At 36.8% G+C, this 16,486-nt stretch overlaps 1 protein-coding gene across 5 annotated transcripts in view; it reads left to right on the top strand.

Annotated features, from left to right (window-relative positions):
* LOC133633828 (proto-oncogene vav-like) overlaps positions 1 to 16,486 on the top strand; it is a 75,431-nt gene that overhangs the window by 18,607 nt on the left and 40,338 nt on the right. For all 5 annotated transcript variants that reach the window (XM_062026552.1, XM_062026553.1, XM_062026557.1 and 2 more), the window contains 2 exons: positions 4,462 to 4,557; positions 4,638 to 4,754. In XM_062026552.1, coding sequence (XP_061882536.1) covers positions 4,471 to 4,557; positions 4,638 to 4,754 — 204 coding nt within the window. In that variant the 5' untranslated portion in view covers positions 4,462 to 4,470. The remainder of the gene's footprint in view (positions 1 to 4,461; positions 4,558 to 4,637; positions 4,755 to 16,486) is intronic.

Genomic DNA, 16,486 nt, shown 5'->3' with positions numbered 1-16,486 from the left:
ACTGACTTTATACAATAAGGACAAAAGTTCTGGGACTACTACAGGAAGTGAAAGTAGAAGTAGATGTCGAGTTAGCAGCTACAAGATTGCCCACTCTTCTGGGAAGACTTTGGAATGTGTCTGATTTAGTTCTTAGACCCGAAACTACCCAAAGTCTGCCTTTTTTAGACTAAGGAAGACGTCTTTCTGTTCCCAAAGTGTTCCAACAAAGTTGAAAGCAATGGTCCAAAAGTCTGAAATGAAGAATTATGCGGACTGATGGCTTGATTGATGGATTGATTGATTGATTGATTGGTTTAAAGACAGGGGTGTCCAAACCTCAGTCATGCTGGAAAAAAAGGGAGTCGGGGGCCATTTTAGCTGTGGTCCGTATGGGCCGCAGCGGTACTTAGCTGTAATGCACTTTTCCACCACTTGTGGCAGTAATGACATTAGCAAACAAACAGAAGAAGTCTGGAGTTAAAGTCATAGGGAAGTTTCTTAAGCGCAAAAATTATGACAAGTGGTGAAGCTGTATTTTCATTTGCACTTTAATGTTATTGACAATTTAGTTAAGACACATACCGTAATTTCCGGACTATAAGCCGCTACTTTTTCCCCTCGTTCTGGTCCCTGCGGCTTATACAAGGGTGCGGCTTATTTACGGCCTGTTCTTCTCCGACACCGACAAAGAGGATTTCGGTGGTTTTAGTGCGCAGGAGGAAGACGATGACACAATGATTAAAGACTGACTTTTCATATATTTTGATAACGTACAGGCGAGCACTTTGTATTACTTTGCACCGTTGTATTATTTGTACTCTGCACGAATGCTGTTCGCCATGTCAAAGATGTAAAAGTTTGATTGAATGATTGTAAGATTTATTGTTAATAAATGGGACGCTTTGCGTTCCCAAACAGTCATCTCTGTCCCAACAATCCCCTCCGTGGTAGCAGGAACCCCTATATACTACGGTAATTACACATCAAAACCCTGCGGCTTATAGTCGGGTGCGGCTTATATATATGGCGCAATCTGTATTTTCCCCTAAATTTAGCTGGTGCGGCTTATAGTCAGGTGCGGCTTATAGTCCGGAAATTACGGTATTCATTATTAATGTAGTTTATTTATTTATTTTTCCAATTAGCCTGACATAAGCCTAAGGTTTATGTGTTTAATAAATGAAACACATGGTTTCATTTAATTTGACAAGGTTGTTAATCTGTACGTAGGTTTGATATAATTATTGAATACGATTAAGATCTACAGGAGGATTACTAATTCACTGTTAATATTCAAGGGGAGCCCGGACTCCTCTGTAGTGGATAAGTTGGGCCCCGCAACAAATAGCCACTGGGTCACTTTTTGGACGCCCCCGATTTAAAGTGGAGCTGCACTTTTTTTGGAATTGTGTTGATCATTCATAATCCTTATGTAAAACAAGAATACAGATTTTTTTTTTTAATGCATTTTATATAGTAAGTAAGTCAGCTAACAATGGAGCCAATAGGAAAAAGCACTCTAAAAAACATCCCAAAACATCCATCAACTTTTTATATACATGCTGTAAGTATATATGTAATGTAGTAACAGGCACATTCATAATAACATGTATTATTTACGTATTTTGGATCATTTTAAGAAAACGGCGGCGTATCATTCTCAGAGACGCATCACAACGTTTGCTTATCCCTTCAACAACAACAATACTACTAATCATGGCAGACTTCATGAAAAATAAAGATGACTACTTTGGGACAAATGATGATCCAGAACCTTATAATTTTAGCCTGAGTATAAGAAGGATGAACTACAAGTTTTAGAAGCTGTGTGCTAATAAGATCCAGCAAGTACCAACATTGCTACACTGCAAAAAGTCAGTGTTCAAAAACAAGAAAAATTAAAATTAAAATTAGGGGTATTTTATTTTAACTTAGCAAAATTATCTGCCAATAGAACAAGAACATTTGGCTTGTCAAGACTTTCCAAAACAAGTAAAATTAGCTAACCTCAATGAACTCAAAAATACCTTAAAATAAGTATATTCTCACTAATAACAACTGTACTACTATATGAGTACGTATTTTCTATTGTTTCATTGAAAATAAAACAGAAAAGTCCATTTGGCTGTCATCTGTTTTAATATGAGACAATTGTGTCAAAGTCATGATTTTTTTTTTCATGCTTGAAATAAGAAATTATTACTTTAAAAAATTAGTTTTATACTTGTGTTGATGACACAGCTTTGCAACAGTTGATATTCTAGTTTCAAGCATGTTTTACTCAATATAGGTCATAAAATCTCAGCAACAAGCTGTAATATCTTACTGAGATCATTTAGGACCAAAACCCTTAAAACAAGTAAAAGACTAACATAAAATCTGCTTAGTGAGAAGAATTGTCTTATCAGACAGAAAATAAGCAAATATCACCCTTATTTGAGATATTTCATCTTACTTAGATTTCAGTGTTTGCAGTGTAAGTGCTGAACAAGAAATACAAACTATGAACATAATAAAACAATCACTTACTGTACAATGTCTGCTCTTATTGGGATGTCGACTGATGGGATGCTTTTATCTTCCCGTTTAGATGAAGACTTAATCGTAATTCTCACGGACGGTTGGCCATAAACTAGCGTCTTTTCGTGTCTTTCGCGCTATCTCTGGGTCTAAGTTGACCAACTTGTACTATCCAGGTGAGAGGCATGATTTATAATCTAGAAGTAACTTTCACCAACTCGGAGGCGATGCAGCAGCTCACAGGCTCAATGTGTCAATATAGCAGCATAAGCTAGTTAGCGCTCTGTGATTACAGCGCTGCTAATAATAGTTTGTCTGCGCCAGAACCTTATAATTTTAGCCTGAATATAAGAAGGATGAACTACACGTTTTAGAAGCTGTGTGCTAATCAGATCCAGCAAGCACAAACTAAGTGCTGAACAAGAAATAAAAACTACGAACATAATAAAACAATCACTTACTGTACAATATCTGCTCTTACTGGGATGTCGACTGATGGGATGTTTTTATCTTCCCCGTTTAGATGAAGACTTAATCGTAATTCTCACGGACGGTTGGCCATAAACCAGCGTCTTTTCGTGTCTTTCGCGCTATCTCTGGGTCTAAGTTGAATGTCTAAGTTGACCAACTTCTACTATCCAGGTGAGAGGCATGATTTATAATTTAGAATTAACTTTCACCAACTTGGAGGCGATGCAGCAGCTCACCGGCTCAATATGTCAATATAGCAGCATAAGCTAATTAGCGCTCTGTGATTACAGCGCTGCTAATAATAGTTTGTCTGTGCCAGAACCTTATAATTTTAACCTGAATATAAGAAGGATGAACTACAAGTTTTATAATCTGTGTGCTAATCAGATCCAGCAAGTGCTAAGTGCTGAACAAGAAATACAAATTCTCACTCCTTTTCGGATATGTTTACATTAAAGTTTATTTTCATTTCTTGTTTCTTTTTGCTTTTTATTATTACTATAATTTTTTTTTTTTTTGTTATTCATTCTTGAATGGCTTTTTTTGTTGTTTTTTGCAAAATGTGTTTGTTTTTGTTTTGTCTACATATTCGAAATAAACATGAAAGAAAGAAAATTACGAACATAATAAAACAATCACTTACTGTACAATGTCTGCTCTTACTGGGATGTCGACCGATGGGATATTTTTATCTTCCCATTTAGATGAAGACTTAATCGTAATTCTCACGGACGGTTGGCCATAAACTAGCGTCTTTTCGTGTCTTTCACACTATCTCTAGGTTTAAGTTGACCAACTTCTACTATCCAGGTGAGAGGCATGATTTATAATCTAGAATTAACTTTCACCAACTCTGAGGCGATGCAGCAGCTCACTGGCTCAATATGTCAATATAGCAGCATAAGCTAGTTAGCACTCTGTGATTACGGCGCTGCTAATAATAGTTTGTCTGCGTCAGCGCTTATAACAACAATATCGCTAATACTTGGTCAATATACAATATCGCTAATACTTGGTCAATATTCAGGTCACAATATGAAAATGCACCTGGGGATAGGTTGATTGGCAACACTAAATTGGCCCTAGTGTGTGAATGTTGTCTGTCTATCAGTGTTGGCCCTGTGATGAGATGGCTACTTGTCCAGGATGTACCCCGCCTTCCGCCCGAATGCAGCTGAGATAGGCTCCAGCACCCCCCGCGACCCCAAAAGGGACAAGCGGTAGAAAATGGATGGATGGAAGAGGAAAATGGAGTATTGTTGGCGGTTTTTAGATGTTTTTTTAGAGGGCTTTATGGGCGGAATAGTGTACTGCTATGCCACGTTGTTAGCCACCTTCTACTTGCAGTATTTTGTGACGTAGAATGAAAATTAAAAAAAACATATGTGTTCTTGTCTTACATAGGGATTGTAAATGATAGGCAAAATTCCGGAAAAAAAAGTGCAGTGCCTCTTTAAAAGCTTTGTCCCAATACTTGTGTCCATTCAGCAAACAAAGATGGAACTGTGGCGTCAGTGTGGAAAGTGGCTTATTGATTGCCGGGTCCTGCCTGAGACCCACCGGGTCACATGGGAAGGAGCGCAGGTAAAAAAAAAAGCATGGCGCCGCTCTTCCTTGCTTCTGGGTGCATTCTCCGATAATCAGTGTGTGTTTGTGTGTGTCAGGTGTGCGACTTGGCGCAGGCGCTGAGAGATGGCGTGCTGCTGTGCCAGTTGCTAAACAACCTGCTGCCTCAGGCCGTCAACCTGAGAGAGATCAACCTGCGCCCCCAGATGTCCCAGGTAATACACACACACACACCTTATGTCATGAGCACCACTTACCTATTTGGAAAAAGAGCTCATAGCGCTCTGAAAGAAGATTAGAGGAGGAAGGAGTGTTTGCATGTACGTACAATATCTTATCAACTTGATTCTATCACTTTGAGGTGGAATTGTTTCAGATAAAAAATCCTCTGGGTACGTAGGGCCATGATGTCATTGGCGAATTCGCATAATTTTCTGTGACAAATTGGCAAACAGTGAGTCAAAGCACGAACAGCAAAACACATTTGTTAAGAACTACATATGAACTTTTCTTCTGTCGCTAAACAAACAGGACACAGCCTCTTGTGAGTGCTATTGGAAGGGGGAGGGGCTCACAGCAGCACCCGCGGCTGGTTGAGAAGAACTCGCTGTCATGTCACACTCTGCTCTGGTTAGGGATGGGTCCGTTTCACATTTGAACAGATACGGTACCTGGGAATCGATCCCGGTACTCAACAGTGCCAATTTTTTGTGCACTTGTTGATACATGTTTGTTTTTATGTAATATTTATTATATTATATTATTTATAATAACTGAAAAAATATTAGACATATCGTCTATTCACCTACATCCTTTTAAGGGGCTAATTAAAACAAATTCAAATGAATGGTTTTGGTGTCTTTTAGTGTAGTGTTTTACTCAACAGTACCAATTTTTTGTGCACATGTTGATAGATGTTCATTTGTCTGATGATAAAATATCTTTTTTATGTAATATTTATCAATGAGCTGATAATAACTGCAAAAATATTAGACATGTCGTCTATTCACCTACATCCTTTTAAGGGGCTAATTAAAACAAATTCAAATGAATGGTTTTGGTGTCTTTTTAGTGTAGTGTTTTACTCAACAGTACCAATTTGTTTAATGATAAAATCTCTTTTATGTAATATTTATCAGTGAGCTGATAATAACTGAAAAAATATTATGCATGCCGTCTATTCCCCTGCATCCTTTTAAGGGGCTAATTAAAACAAATTCAAATGAATGGTTTTGGTGTGGGCAGCCCGGTGGCAGAGGGGTTAGTGCATCTGCCTCACAATACGAAGGTCTGGAGTTCGATCCTGCGCTCGAGATCTTTCTGTGTGGAGTTTGCCTGTTCTCCCCGTGACTGCGTGGGTTCCCTCCGGGTACTCCGGCTTCCTCCAAAGACATGCACCTGGGGATAGGTTGATTGGGAACACTAAATTTGCCACTTGTATCCTTCTTTTCAGCGCTAAAGGTGCGCTCATGGGAGAGAGATTGCACTAACTTTGCTCAAGACGCAAAAAGATGCATACTTCCAAAAAAATGTTCATGTATAAGCTATGTTAATAATATATATTAAAAATTAAAAAACGAATGGCTTAAAAAAAATACTGAAGGACACCAAAAGGCATCACTTTATTTAGTTTTAATCAACTCTGTATGCAGCTATAAAATTATAAAAGGATGTTGATGTGTCGATATGTCTAATATTTTTTTATTTCTGACTGTCCATGCAAACATGTTGACATACACACACGTATGGTTTTGGTTTAATTTTATTTCAAACATGGATACAATTACAACATGATACATCCCAATTTCCAGTTTCTCTTTTCAACATGTTTGAAAAGGAAGAGGAAGAAGCAAAGCTTATTTAATCCTACCCCTTTTCCATTACATAGCAATTGCTAACATTATTGTTCACTTCCTGTTCTCAATTTACTCACAATACACTTCACAAATAATAACGTTCAAAAATATAAATAAATGAATAGTGACATAAGTTGTATTTCTTATACTGAGATGAATAAGATTATCACTTAGTTCAGAATGTTTATCATGGTTCTTCTTCTGTGTACTTTGTAAACACTTTGAGTTTGAATAGTTTCTTAAATTGGATCAAATTAGTACACTGTTTGATTTCTTTACTTAATCCATTCCTTAATTGCATTCCACATACTGATATACTGAAGGTTTTAAGTGTTGTAAGTTCATACCAATGTCTCAAGTTACATTTTTCTCTGAGGTTGTATTTCTCCTCTTTTGTTGAGAAGAATTGTTGTACATTCTTGGTTAGCAGGTTTGCTTTGTGCATAATTTTAGTGTGATTTCAGTATTTTTGATTCAATATATAAAGCGTTTGAATGTTCTCTATATTAGGCAAAGGTTCCAGGAACCAAAAGTTCCTAACCATTTGGTTCCTGGATCTATAGCAGGGGTCCCCAAACTACGGCCCGCGGGCCGGATCCGGCGTCCAAAGTCAGGCCCGCGGGAAGTCACAAGTATTAAAAAAAAAATTCTTTTTTTTTTTCTGTTTTTTCTTATCCACTTTGTACCGCTTGCTACTCACGGTGTCTCCTAGCCGCTCAGGTAAATCATATTGTCTAAAAATGCATTTTCTCATCAATAACGTGACATCATCGCACGCGCGGAAAGTGCGCTATATATATCTAAAATATATATATATATAAACATATATATTAATATATATATACATACACTACCGTTCAAAAGTTTGGGGTCACCCAAACAATTTTGTGGAATAGCCTTAATTTCTAAGAACAAGAATAGACTGTCGAGTTTCAGATGAAAGTTCTCTTTTTCTGGCCATTTTGAGCGTTTAATTGACCCCACAAATGTGATGCTCCAGAAACTCAATCTGCTCAAAGGAAGGTCAGTTTTGTAGCTTCTGTAACGAGCTAAACTGTTTTCAGATGTGTGAACATGATTGCACAAGGGTTTTCTAATCATCAATTAGCCTTCTGAACCAATGAGCAAACACATTGTACCATTAGAACACTGGAGTGATAGTTGCTGGAAATGGGCCTCTATACACCTATGTAGATATTGCACCAAAAACCAGACATTTGCAGCTAGAATAGTCATTTACCACATTAGCAATGTATAGAGTGTATTTCTTTAAAGTTAAGACTAGTTTAAAGTTATCTTCATTGAAAAGTACAGTGCTTTTCCTTCAGAAATAAGGACATTTCAATGTGACCCCAAACTTCTGAACGGTAGTGTATATATCTAATATATATATATATATATATATACATATATATATATATATATATATACACATATATATCTAATATATATATACAGTATATATATATCTAATATATACATATCTAATATATATATATATATATATATATATATATATTACAGCCCAGCCCCCGGCCAAATTGTTTTAACCCAATGCGGCCCCCGAGTCAAAAAGTTTCGGGACCCCTGATCTATAGGTTCCTGTAGAAGTGTGTGGTTAGTGTTTCAACCGCATTTCACAGTTCAGGGTAGTTTATACAAATCAGGCTGATGATGTATGGAGGAGTGGTTGACTACATTTTTATACTGATTCCATGTAAATAAACAGACAATATTAGGTCACAGTTCTTTTACTAAAAAGTAAGTAATTGAAATACAAAGCAATCACATAAAAACAATATGATTTGAAAAATAAACTACCGAATTGTTTATAAAAAGTCATGCTTTTGTCCGCAATGTCCAACAGTCAGAAAGTCGCCCACTCAGTAAATGATGAATTCATGAGGGTCATCTGGTTCCTCGTGGTCCATTTCAGTTGTAAATAACAATATGTAAAAAATAAATGTCAGTGTTTATCTCACGCCGACAACACAAACACATCGGCTTTAGCGTTAGCTTTTTAGCATTCTGTTCACTCGGTTGAGGCTAATTACACAAATGAAGTGTCACTGACTACTTTTACAACATGTAATAAAGTAAATAGTTGTTGTTTTTTACCTTCGTTCTACTCATGTGCTGCCTCCTTTGTTCCTACATTTATCCAACAAAGTCAGAGTAGTAAGCCGCTGAGGTCCACGCTCCGCATCCGGCTTCACACACCTCCGTAAATACGTTTTAAAGAGTCCGTCCACTTCTCGTAGCTTCGCACATCAAAAAGGAAGTTTGTAAATATAATATACAACATTAGGATGGATGGATGGAAACTGCATAGATATGGTTTAAATACTATGGCTGAGTAAAAACACTACAAGATAGTTGCACTGGTCAGCGTTCTTCAGCACACAGATGCCCCACAAAAGTTCCTGCATTTCGAAATCTCCTTTCGTTCTCCTTTCTATTCATTGTCAAGTTTGTTGGAATAGAAATACACAAGGAATAAGAAATAAACAAGGCGCCGCGTATATTCCAACAGCGGTCGTGGGTTTGAAAGAGAAGTTTTAGGAACACCCTCTATGGTGTTCAACCAATCAGCGTTCGACAGCACAGCCCGCCCCTGAAAAGGTTCCTGGTCGCTTGGAATAGTCCTATCTAGCGAGGAGGAACTCTGAAAGGTTTCTAAAGAACTAAATGTACCTTGGGAGGTTCCTGAAAAAGTTCCTGCGGTCGAAAAGGGCCTATAGTGTATTATTCTAACTAATCTTTTTTGTAACACGGTTAGTGACTGAAGCGTACTTGTGTAGTTATTTCCCCATATTTCTGCACAATAACTCAGATATAGTAACACTAGCGAGCAGTAAAGAATATGAAGTGATTTTTGGTCCAAAATATATTTAGCTTGATTCATTATTGATGTATTTCTTGCCACCTTATGTTGTATAGTTTTTATATGAGATTTCCAGTTCACTTTATCATCAATCATTACTAATGACAACAGATTCTCTGTTCCTCGTCTGTCTTTGCATCGCGAGCACCGATCCTTTTTCACGGCCGTGTGTGTGTCAGTTTGCTCATACTTTTCAGACATGCTAAATAAAACGCAAAATATTGCTGGCAAAACGGTGATGAGTGTTGATAAATCACATCGCACGTGCTGTATACATTTGCATCTTCTCCCAGTATTGTGGGCCGTTTTTATGATCAGCATATACTCTGCATATTAATGAAGACAGAGACACAAAATGGATTGCACCCCTTATTCTGCTCACTAAACAGACGCAATCCACTTTGCACACGTTTAGTAGAACAGCTTGGAATGTGCTATCAAGTTTGCACATGGTTTAGTAGACGCAAACCTTTAGTAAATTAGGCCTTCAGTGTTAGTAGATTGCACGCAACACTAATAGTACACACAATTTTATTGTTTGCACACGCTGTTTAGCGCGTGGTATTTGGATCTTGGTAATTCAGGCCCTAAAGGCTGAAATATACTCTCGCGTCCCGTAGCTTTGCGTCCCACTGGACGGCGTCTTGGTTCATTTAAAGCTCTTCCGCGGGGGCTGTCGGGTGACTTGCAATTCTAGCTTCCTGTGTGTAGTAGTGGTTGTAAACTTGTAAAAAATGGCATCTAAAGCGACACCTACTTTAATGTTGGAGCTGGAACTAATCCTTTTAAAACCACAAGCACTTTTAATGTAACCATTGTTTCAAAATCAGAAGAGAAAACTTTCGCTCTGATTACTTTTTTGCACACTCTCGGCATTCTCTCGATGAACTTCAAGAGGTAGTCACCTGAAATGGTTTTCACTTCACAGGTGTGCTTGAAGCTCATCGAGAGAATGCCAAGAGTGTGCAAAGCAGTAATCAGAGCAAAGGGTGGCTATTTTGAAGAAACGAGAATATAAAACATGGTTTCAGTTTTTTCATCTTTTTTTGTTAAGTACATAACCCCACATGTGTTCATTCATAGTTTTGATGACTTCAGTGACAATCTACAATGTAAAAAGTCATGAAAATAAAGAAATCACATTAAATGAGGAGGTGTGTCCAAACTTTTGGCCTTTACTATATATATATATATATATATATATATATATATATATATATATATATATATATATATATATATATATATATATATATATATATATATATATATATATATATATTAGGGATGTCCGATAATGGCTTTTTGCCGATATCCGATATTCCGATATTGTCCAACTCTTTAATTACCGATACCGATATCAACCGATACCGATATCAACCGATATATACAGTCGTGGAATTAACACATTATTATGCCTAATTTGGACAACCAGGTATGGTGAAGATAAGGTACTAAAAATTAATAAAATAAAATAAGATAAATAAATTAAAAACATTTTCTTGAATAAAAAAGAAAGTAAAACAATATAAAAGCAGTTACATAGACACTAGTAATTAATGAAAATGAGTAAAATTAACTGTTAAAGGTTAGTACTATTAGTGGACCAGCTGCACGCACAACCATGTGTGCTTACGGACTGTATCCCTTGCAGACTGTATTGATATATATTGATATATAATGTAGGAACCAGAATATTAATAACAGAAAGAAACAACCCTTTTGTGTGAATGAGTGTAAATGAGTGTAAATGGGGGAGGGAGGTTTTTTGGGTTGGTGCACTAATTGTAAGTGTATCTTGTGTTTGTTATGTTGATTTAATAAAAAATAAAAAAAACGATACAGATAATAAAAAAAACGATACCGACAATTTCCGATATTACATTTTAACGCATTTATCGGACATTTCTAATATATATATATATAAAAGGCTCCTCCTTTGGCTGCTGACGTATGCGGTAACGTATTGCGTCATTTCAGATATGATTGTGCACACCAAAGGTACATAAATATATACATATACACTATTTATATATATATATATACAGTGTTGGGACTAACGCGTTACAAAGTAACGCGTTACTGTAACGCCGTTAGTTTCGGCGGTAACTAGTAATCTAACGCGTTATTTTTTATATTCAGTAACTCAGTTACCGTTACTACATGATGCGTTACTGCGTTATTTTACGTTACTTTTTATGTAGTATTGGCTTGAAACAGAAGATCTGAGTGTGTTTTGTGGCAGCACTACGGTGTCGTTCTTATGAATCTCTTGTGTCACACGGAGGAGCCGCCGCGCTGTGTGTGTGTCTGAGTGCGGGAAGAAGAGGGAGGGAGGGGAGGGGTGCGCGCAGCAGCATTCGTGAGGGAGGGGCGGAGACAGAGAGAGCGAGAGAGTTGTTAACACGCATGCGTCGCCAGGCTCAGCTTTTTACCGATAGATTTATCAAATTTAATTTTTTATTATCTATAGCAGGGGTGTCAAAAGTGTGCCCCGGAGGCCATTTGCAGCCCACAGCTAATGTTTTAAAGGCCCACAGCACTTTCTAAAAATACTATTAAAATAAACAAAAACATAACAAAAGTGAAATAAACAAGCTTAAAGGTGAAATGTAATTTAGAAAACGTTGCAATGTTGACTAATAAAACAAAGCTGTTTTTTTTTCTTTCAAACTCATTGCTCAAAACATAATATTGAATCAAAATCAATGTTATTATGGATTATAATAAACACACTCTGTCAATTCTCTTATATACTCTTTATTTCTAGACTTCTAGAGTGTTTGATTATCACATCGCTCTTAAATGTATAAAAAATAAAATTCACAAACATAAAGAGGGATCCTAGTGGGCCAGGCCAATATTTCCTTATCTCTAAACTAAAACTGGGGAAATGTGTAGAGTGTTCTGGGCTTCAGACATGATTTTATTTCAGAATTCCTTGAGAGAAAAAACGCCTGGTTAGGCTTTGGTATGTAAAAATAAAGTGAAAGTACGTATTTCGTTTACAGCTATGTTGTTATTATGCTGTTTGTTACTTATGTATGTTATGTTGCAGCTATTTAAAATAGTTTTGTCAATTTGTTCTGGCCTGAAATAAGTTGGCCCTTTGAAACATATCTTTGTCTTTGTGTGTTGTATGTAGACCACATTGCTTAGCAGAGTTCAGTGATGCAAATGCATGTCAAGTTGATCAACACATTGTATTATTCTCCAGTGCAATAACAGTACTGAAATGAAGGCTAAAAGGGCATTAATGGGAGCTTTAAAAAAAGAAGTAACTAAATAGTTACTTTTCACAGTAACGCATTACTTTTTGGTGTAAGTAACTGAGTTAGTAACTGAGTTACTTTTGAAATAAAGTAACTAGTAACTGTAACTAGTTACTAGTTTTCAGTAACTAACCCAACACTGTATATATATATATATATATATATATATATATATATATATATATATATATATATATATATATATATATATATATATATATACAGTACAAACATATACATATATACATACATATACTGTATATACAAAAATGCGTCATTTTTAGTTTTCAGATATGACCGTGCACACCATAGATACGTAAATATATATATTTATTTATATATGTATACTTTATTTATATATATATATATATATATATATATATATATATATATATATATATATATATATATATATATATATATATATATATATATATATATATATATACACACACACATACTGTATATTGAAGACTACATGCATGAGCACTTTAGTAGCGACGTGACTACATAAAAGGATGTTTAAGTTGTGGTGTCTTCTATAACCACAAGTGACCAGATACTGGTCGCCGTAGGCACGCAGCTCAAAGTAGTGTTTCATATCTACTATTCATATCTATGGCTTTCAATTATGTCACACTCTATGGATATTATTCTCCCTGCTGACTTATTAATCAACTTGTTATTTTCTTCACCTTAGCTGGTTACTTACTCTCTGCTGCAATGCGACTCCAGTTAGACCTTTGTTGAAGTGCACAAAAGCACTGGTTCTTTAGTTGTTTCGCCACGTCACGTTCAAGCCAGTTTAGCAGTTGCTCCTCCCTCCGTGTGTATGCTGTTGTTCAATGAGGTTAGACTACTTGATTAAATATGCCTTTTGTGGGAACGCCATAATGTGCGGTGGACCAAGATATAGTAGTGTGTGTGTGTGTGTGTGTGTGTGTGTGTGTGTGTGTGTGTGTGTGTGTGTGTGTGTGTGTGTGTGTGTGTGTGTGTGTGTGTGTGTGTGTGTGTGTGTGTGTGTGTGTGTGTGTTTCACCAATATGTGTAACTCTGGGAAATCCTATGTGGCCAACAGTGGTTGGGACACTTCCTGGTTCATAACAGACGATGACACTTTGGAATGCACCCTCACTCTCACAGTGAGGCACACTAACACGTACACACACATTCATGGATCTTCCAAACTGTGTGTGTGTTAAGGATTCATGTTGCCAGCGTGAACAACGCCGGGATGTGTGTCAGTCTCGACTCAGATGTCCTTTTTTCAAACAATACTTCCTACTTTGCTTAACACACACACCCACAATGCTTGAGGAAGTTATGTAAAATGTCGTATGTCTTCCTCCCTACCAATGACTGCGCTGTGCACAATGCACTCTGCGGTTACTTTTGTGGTCGTGTCCTAGAATTCATATTGTGTCGCCATTATTTGAGTATCACTTCCAATGCTCATCTCTTGGTTCGTCTGACATTTCTTGCCCTTTAACACTTACACCTTATGACTAAGAACGTACCAAAGCTTACCTTGACACAAGTGTCTTTTTATTCAACTAGTGTCACTGAAATGTCACCTAAATATCCCCCACAAACTGCGTCATGTACTGCATTCCCTAATATTCTGGCTAGTGGCGCTTGTTCACTCAACTGCAGAAAGTCGGAAGTGTCTATGATGGCAGTGTTTCTTAACCATTGGGCCGGGGCCCATTGTTGGGCTCCCTAGAGGGGCGCCAAAAAATATCTGTCTCTCAGCTGTGGTACGTATGGGCCGCAGCAGTACTCAGTTGTAATACACTTTCCCACCACTTGTGGCGGTAATGACATTATCAAGCAAACAGAAGAAGTCTGGAGCTAAAGTCATAGAGAAGTTCCTTATAGGTGCCGTTTGCAACTTCCTCCCAGTAATATTTGTCAAAGCAAAATATACAACAAGAGCTCAGATGTGTCCAAACTACGTCCCGTGGGCCAAGAGACATCATTAATTAGGAATCTTGCGAGATTGCGTTCACTTTAAAAGTCTGACAATTTTGATGCTGCTTTTTGTCACCATCTAGTGGACAACATGAGTCATTCAGGTCAATTATCTTTAATTCTGCTTTGAGCCCAACCATGCGCAGCAATTACTTAAGTGACCTAATGCAAACAACCTTCCCTAGTCATGGTGCAAAAAAACAATCAACACAAAATGTCAACAGACATGGTCACTGAACTTTGTGAACATTATTTTAAAAAAATGCCCATTCACCATTAACAAATTAAACATTACACCAGCATGATGGGAAAGATGCTAAACACTCTCCACACTTATCTGTGTTTTGCGCATTTTAGCTGCTTGATATTTCTAATTGATTACAATATGTTAAGGAGGTCGTCACAGAAGTAAACAAGGTAGGAGTCAAACTTTCACATACTCCTAATATACAATTATATTCATTATTAATTATAGAATATGTAAACACACACACATATATATATATATATATATATATATATATATATATATATATATATATATATATATATATATATATATATATATATATATATATATATATATATATATATATATATATATATATATATATATATATATAGTTACTTTACATGCGGACAGCTTTTGGCCCTTTTTTTAGCTCAATTCAGTCAGAAAGTTTGGACACCCCTGGGCTAGCTTATGTTACCATTAGTGGTTTAACAGAACACATTTGTTAGACAATTGTCTAAATTTTTCACAATTACAAAGTTTATGTAATAAAAGTTTTTCTTTGGTTAGTACTTATTTTTCTAATCTGTCTGACCTAACCTTAAGGTTTCTGTGTAAATAAATAATAATCTTGGTGATTAACGGGGGCGGCGTGGCGAAGTTGGTAGAGTGGCCGGGCCAGCAATCGGAGGGTTGCTGGAACTGGGGTTCAATCCCCACCTTCTACCATCCTAGTCACGTCCGTTGTGTCCTTGGGCAAGACACTTCACCCTTGCTCCTGATGGCTGCTGGTTAGCGCCTTGCATGGCAGCTCCCGCCATCAGTGTGTGAATGTGTGTGTGAATGTATGGGTGAATGTGGAAATACTGTCAAAGCGCTTTGAGTACCTTGAAGGTAGAAAAGCGCTATACAAGTATAACCCATTTATCATTATCATTTATTTCCATATCATTTGACAAGGTATAAACTGTTATTAGGTTAGTTGTAATAATTGAATACCATTAAAGTCAGTGTTAATAATTGAGTGCAGTGGAAATATTGGGCTCCAAGGTCAAAAAGGTTGAGAACCCATGTATTCGGGGACAAGTAAGGTTTTATTTGGTTGGATGCTTTTGTTATATTGTACAGTATTTGCAGGTATTACGTTTAGGAATGGGTACCTTTCACATTTGAACTGATACAGTGCCAATTCCTGGTGCTTGGAAAATGATATCGGTAGTCAACGGTACCAATTTTTGGTATTATTTTGTATGTTCATCTCATAATACATTTTATTTTTTTAGTATTTAACTCTGATCTGAGTGTTAAATGCTTGTTTTTCTTGTTTTCGTACACTTCTGAGTCTCATTTGTAAGTATTATGGTTACATCCCTAGTTGCTTGCTTTGTTAGCATAAACAAATACAACGTTACCTAGATGTAGTCTGATATGAATACGTCTGTTTGCCTGCCACGTGCTTAAGGCAGGGATTCTCAAACTGTGGTACATGTACCACTAGTGGTACGCGGGCTCCATCAAGTGGTACGCCAAAGAATCACTTGATGAAAGTACATTGTTATTTTCCTATATTCAAACACAGTGTTACTGTTCAATGTGTGTGTAATGCTACAGTGGCCAAAAATATTAAATATACTAGTTAAATAATACCTAGGCCTACTACGCTACTGTAATTTAATGTGGGTCATTATGGTGGTACTTGGAGAGCCAGGTTTTTTTGAGGTGTTACTTGGTG

Source organism: Entelurus aequoreus, linkage group LG18 (assembly GCF_033978785.1).
Source record: "Entelurus aequoreus isolate RoL-2023_Sb linkage group LG18, RoL_Eaeq_v1.1, whole genome shotgun sequence".
NCBI lineage: Eukaryota > Metazoa > Chordata > Actinopteri > Syngnathiformes > Syngnathidae > Entelurus > Entelurus aequoreus.
This window is presented reverse-complemented; position numbering and strand designations above follow the sequence as displayed.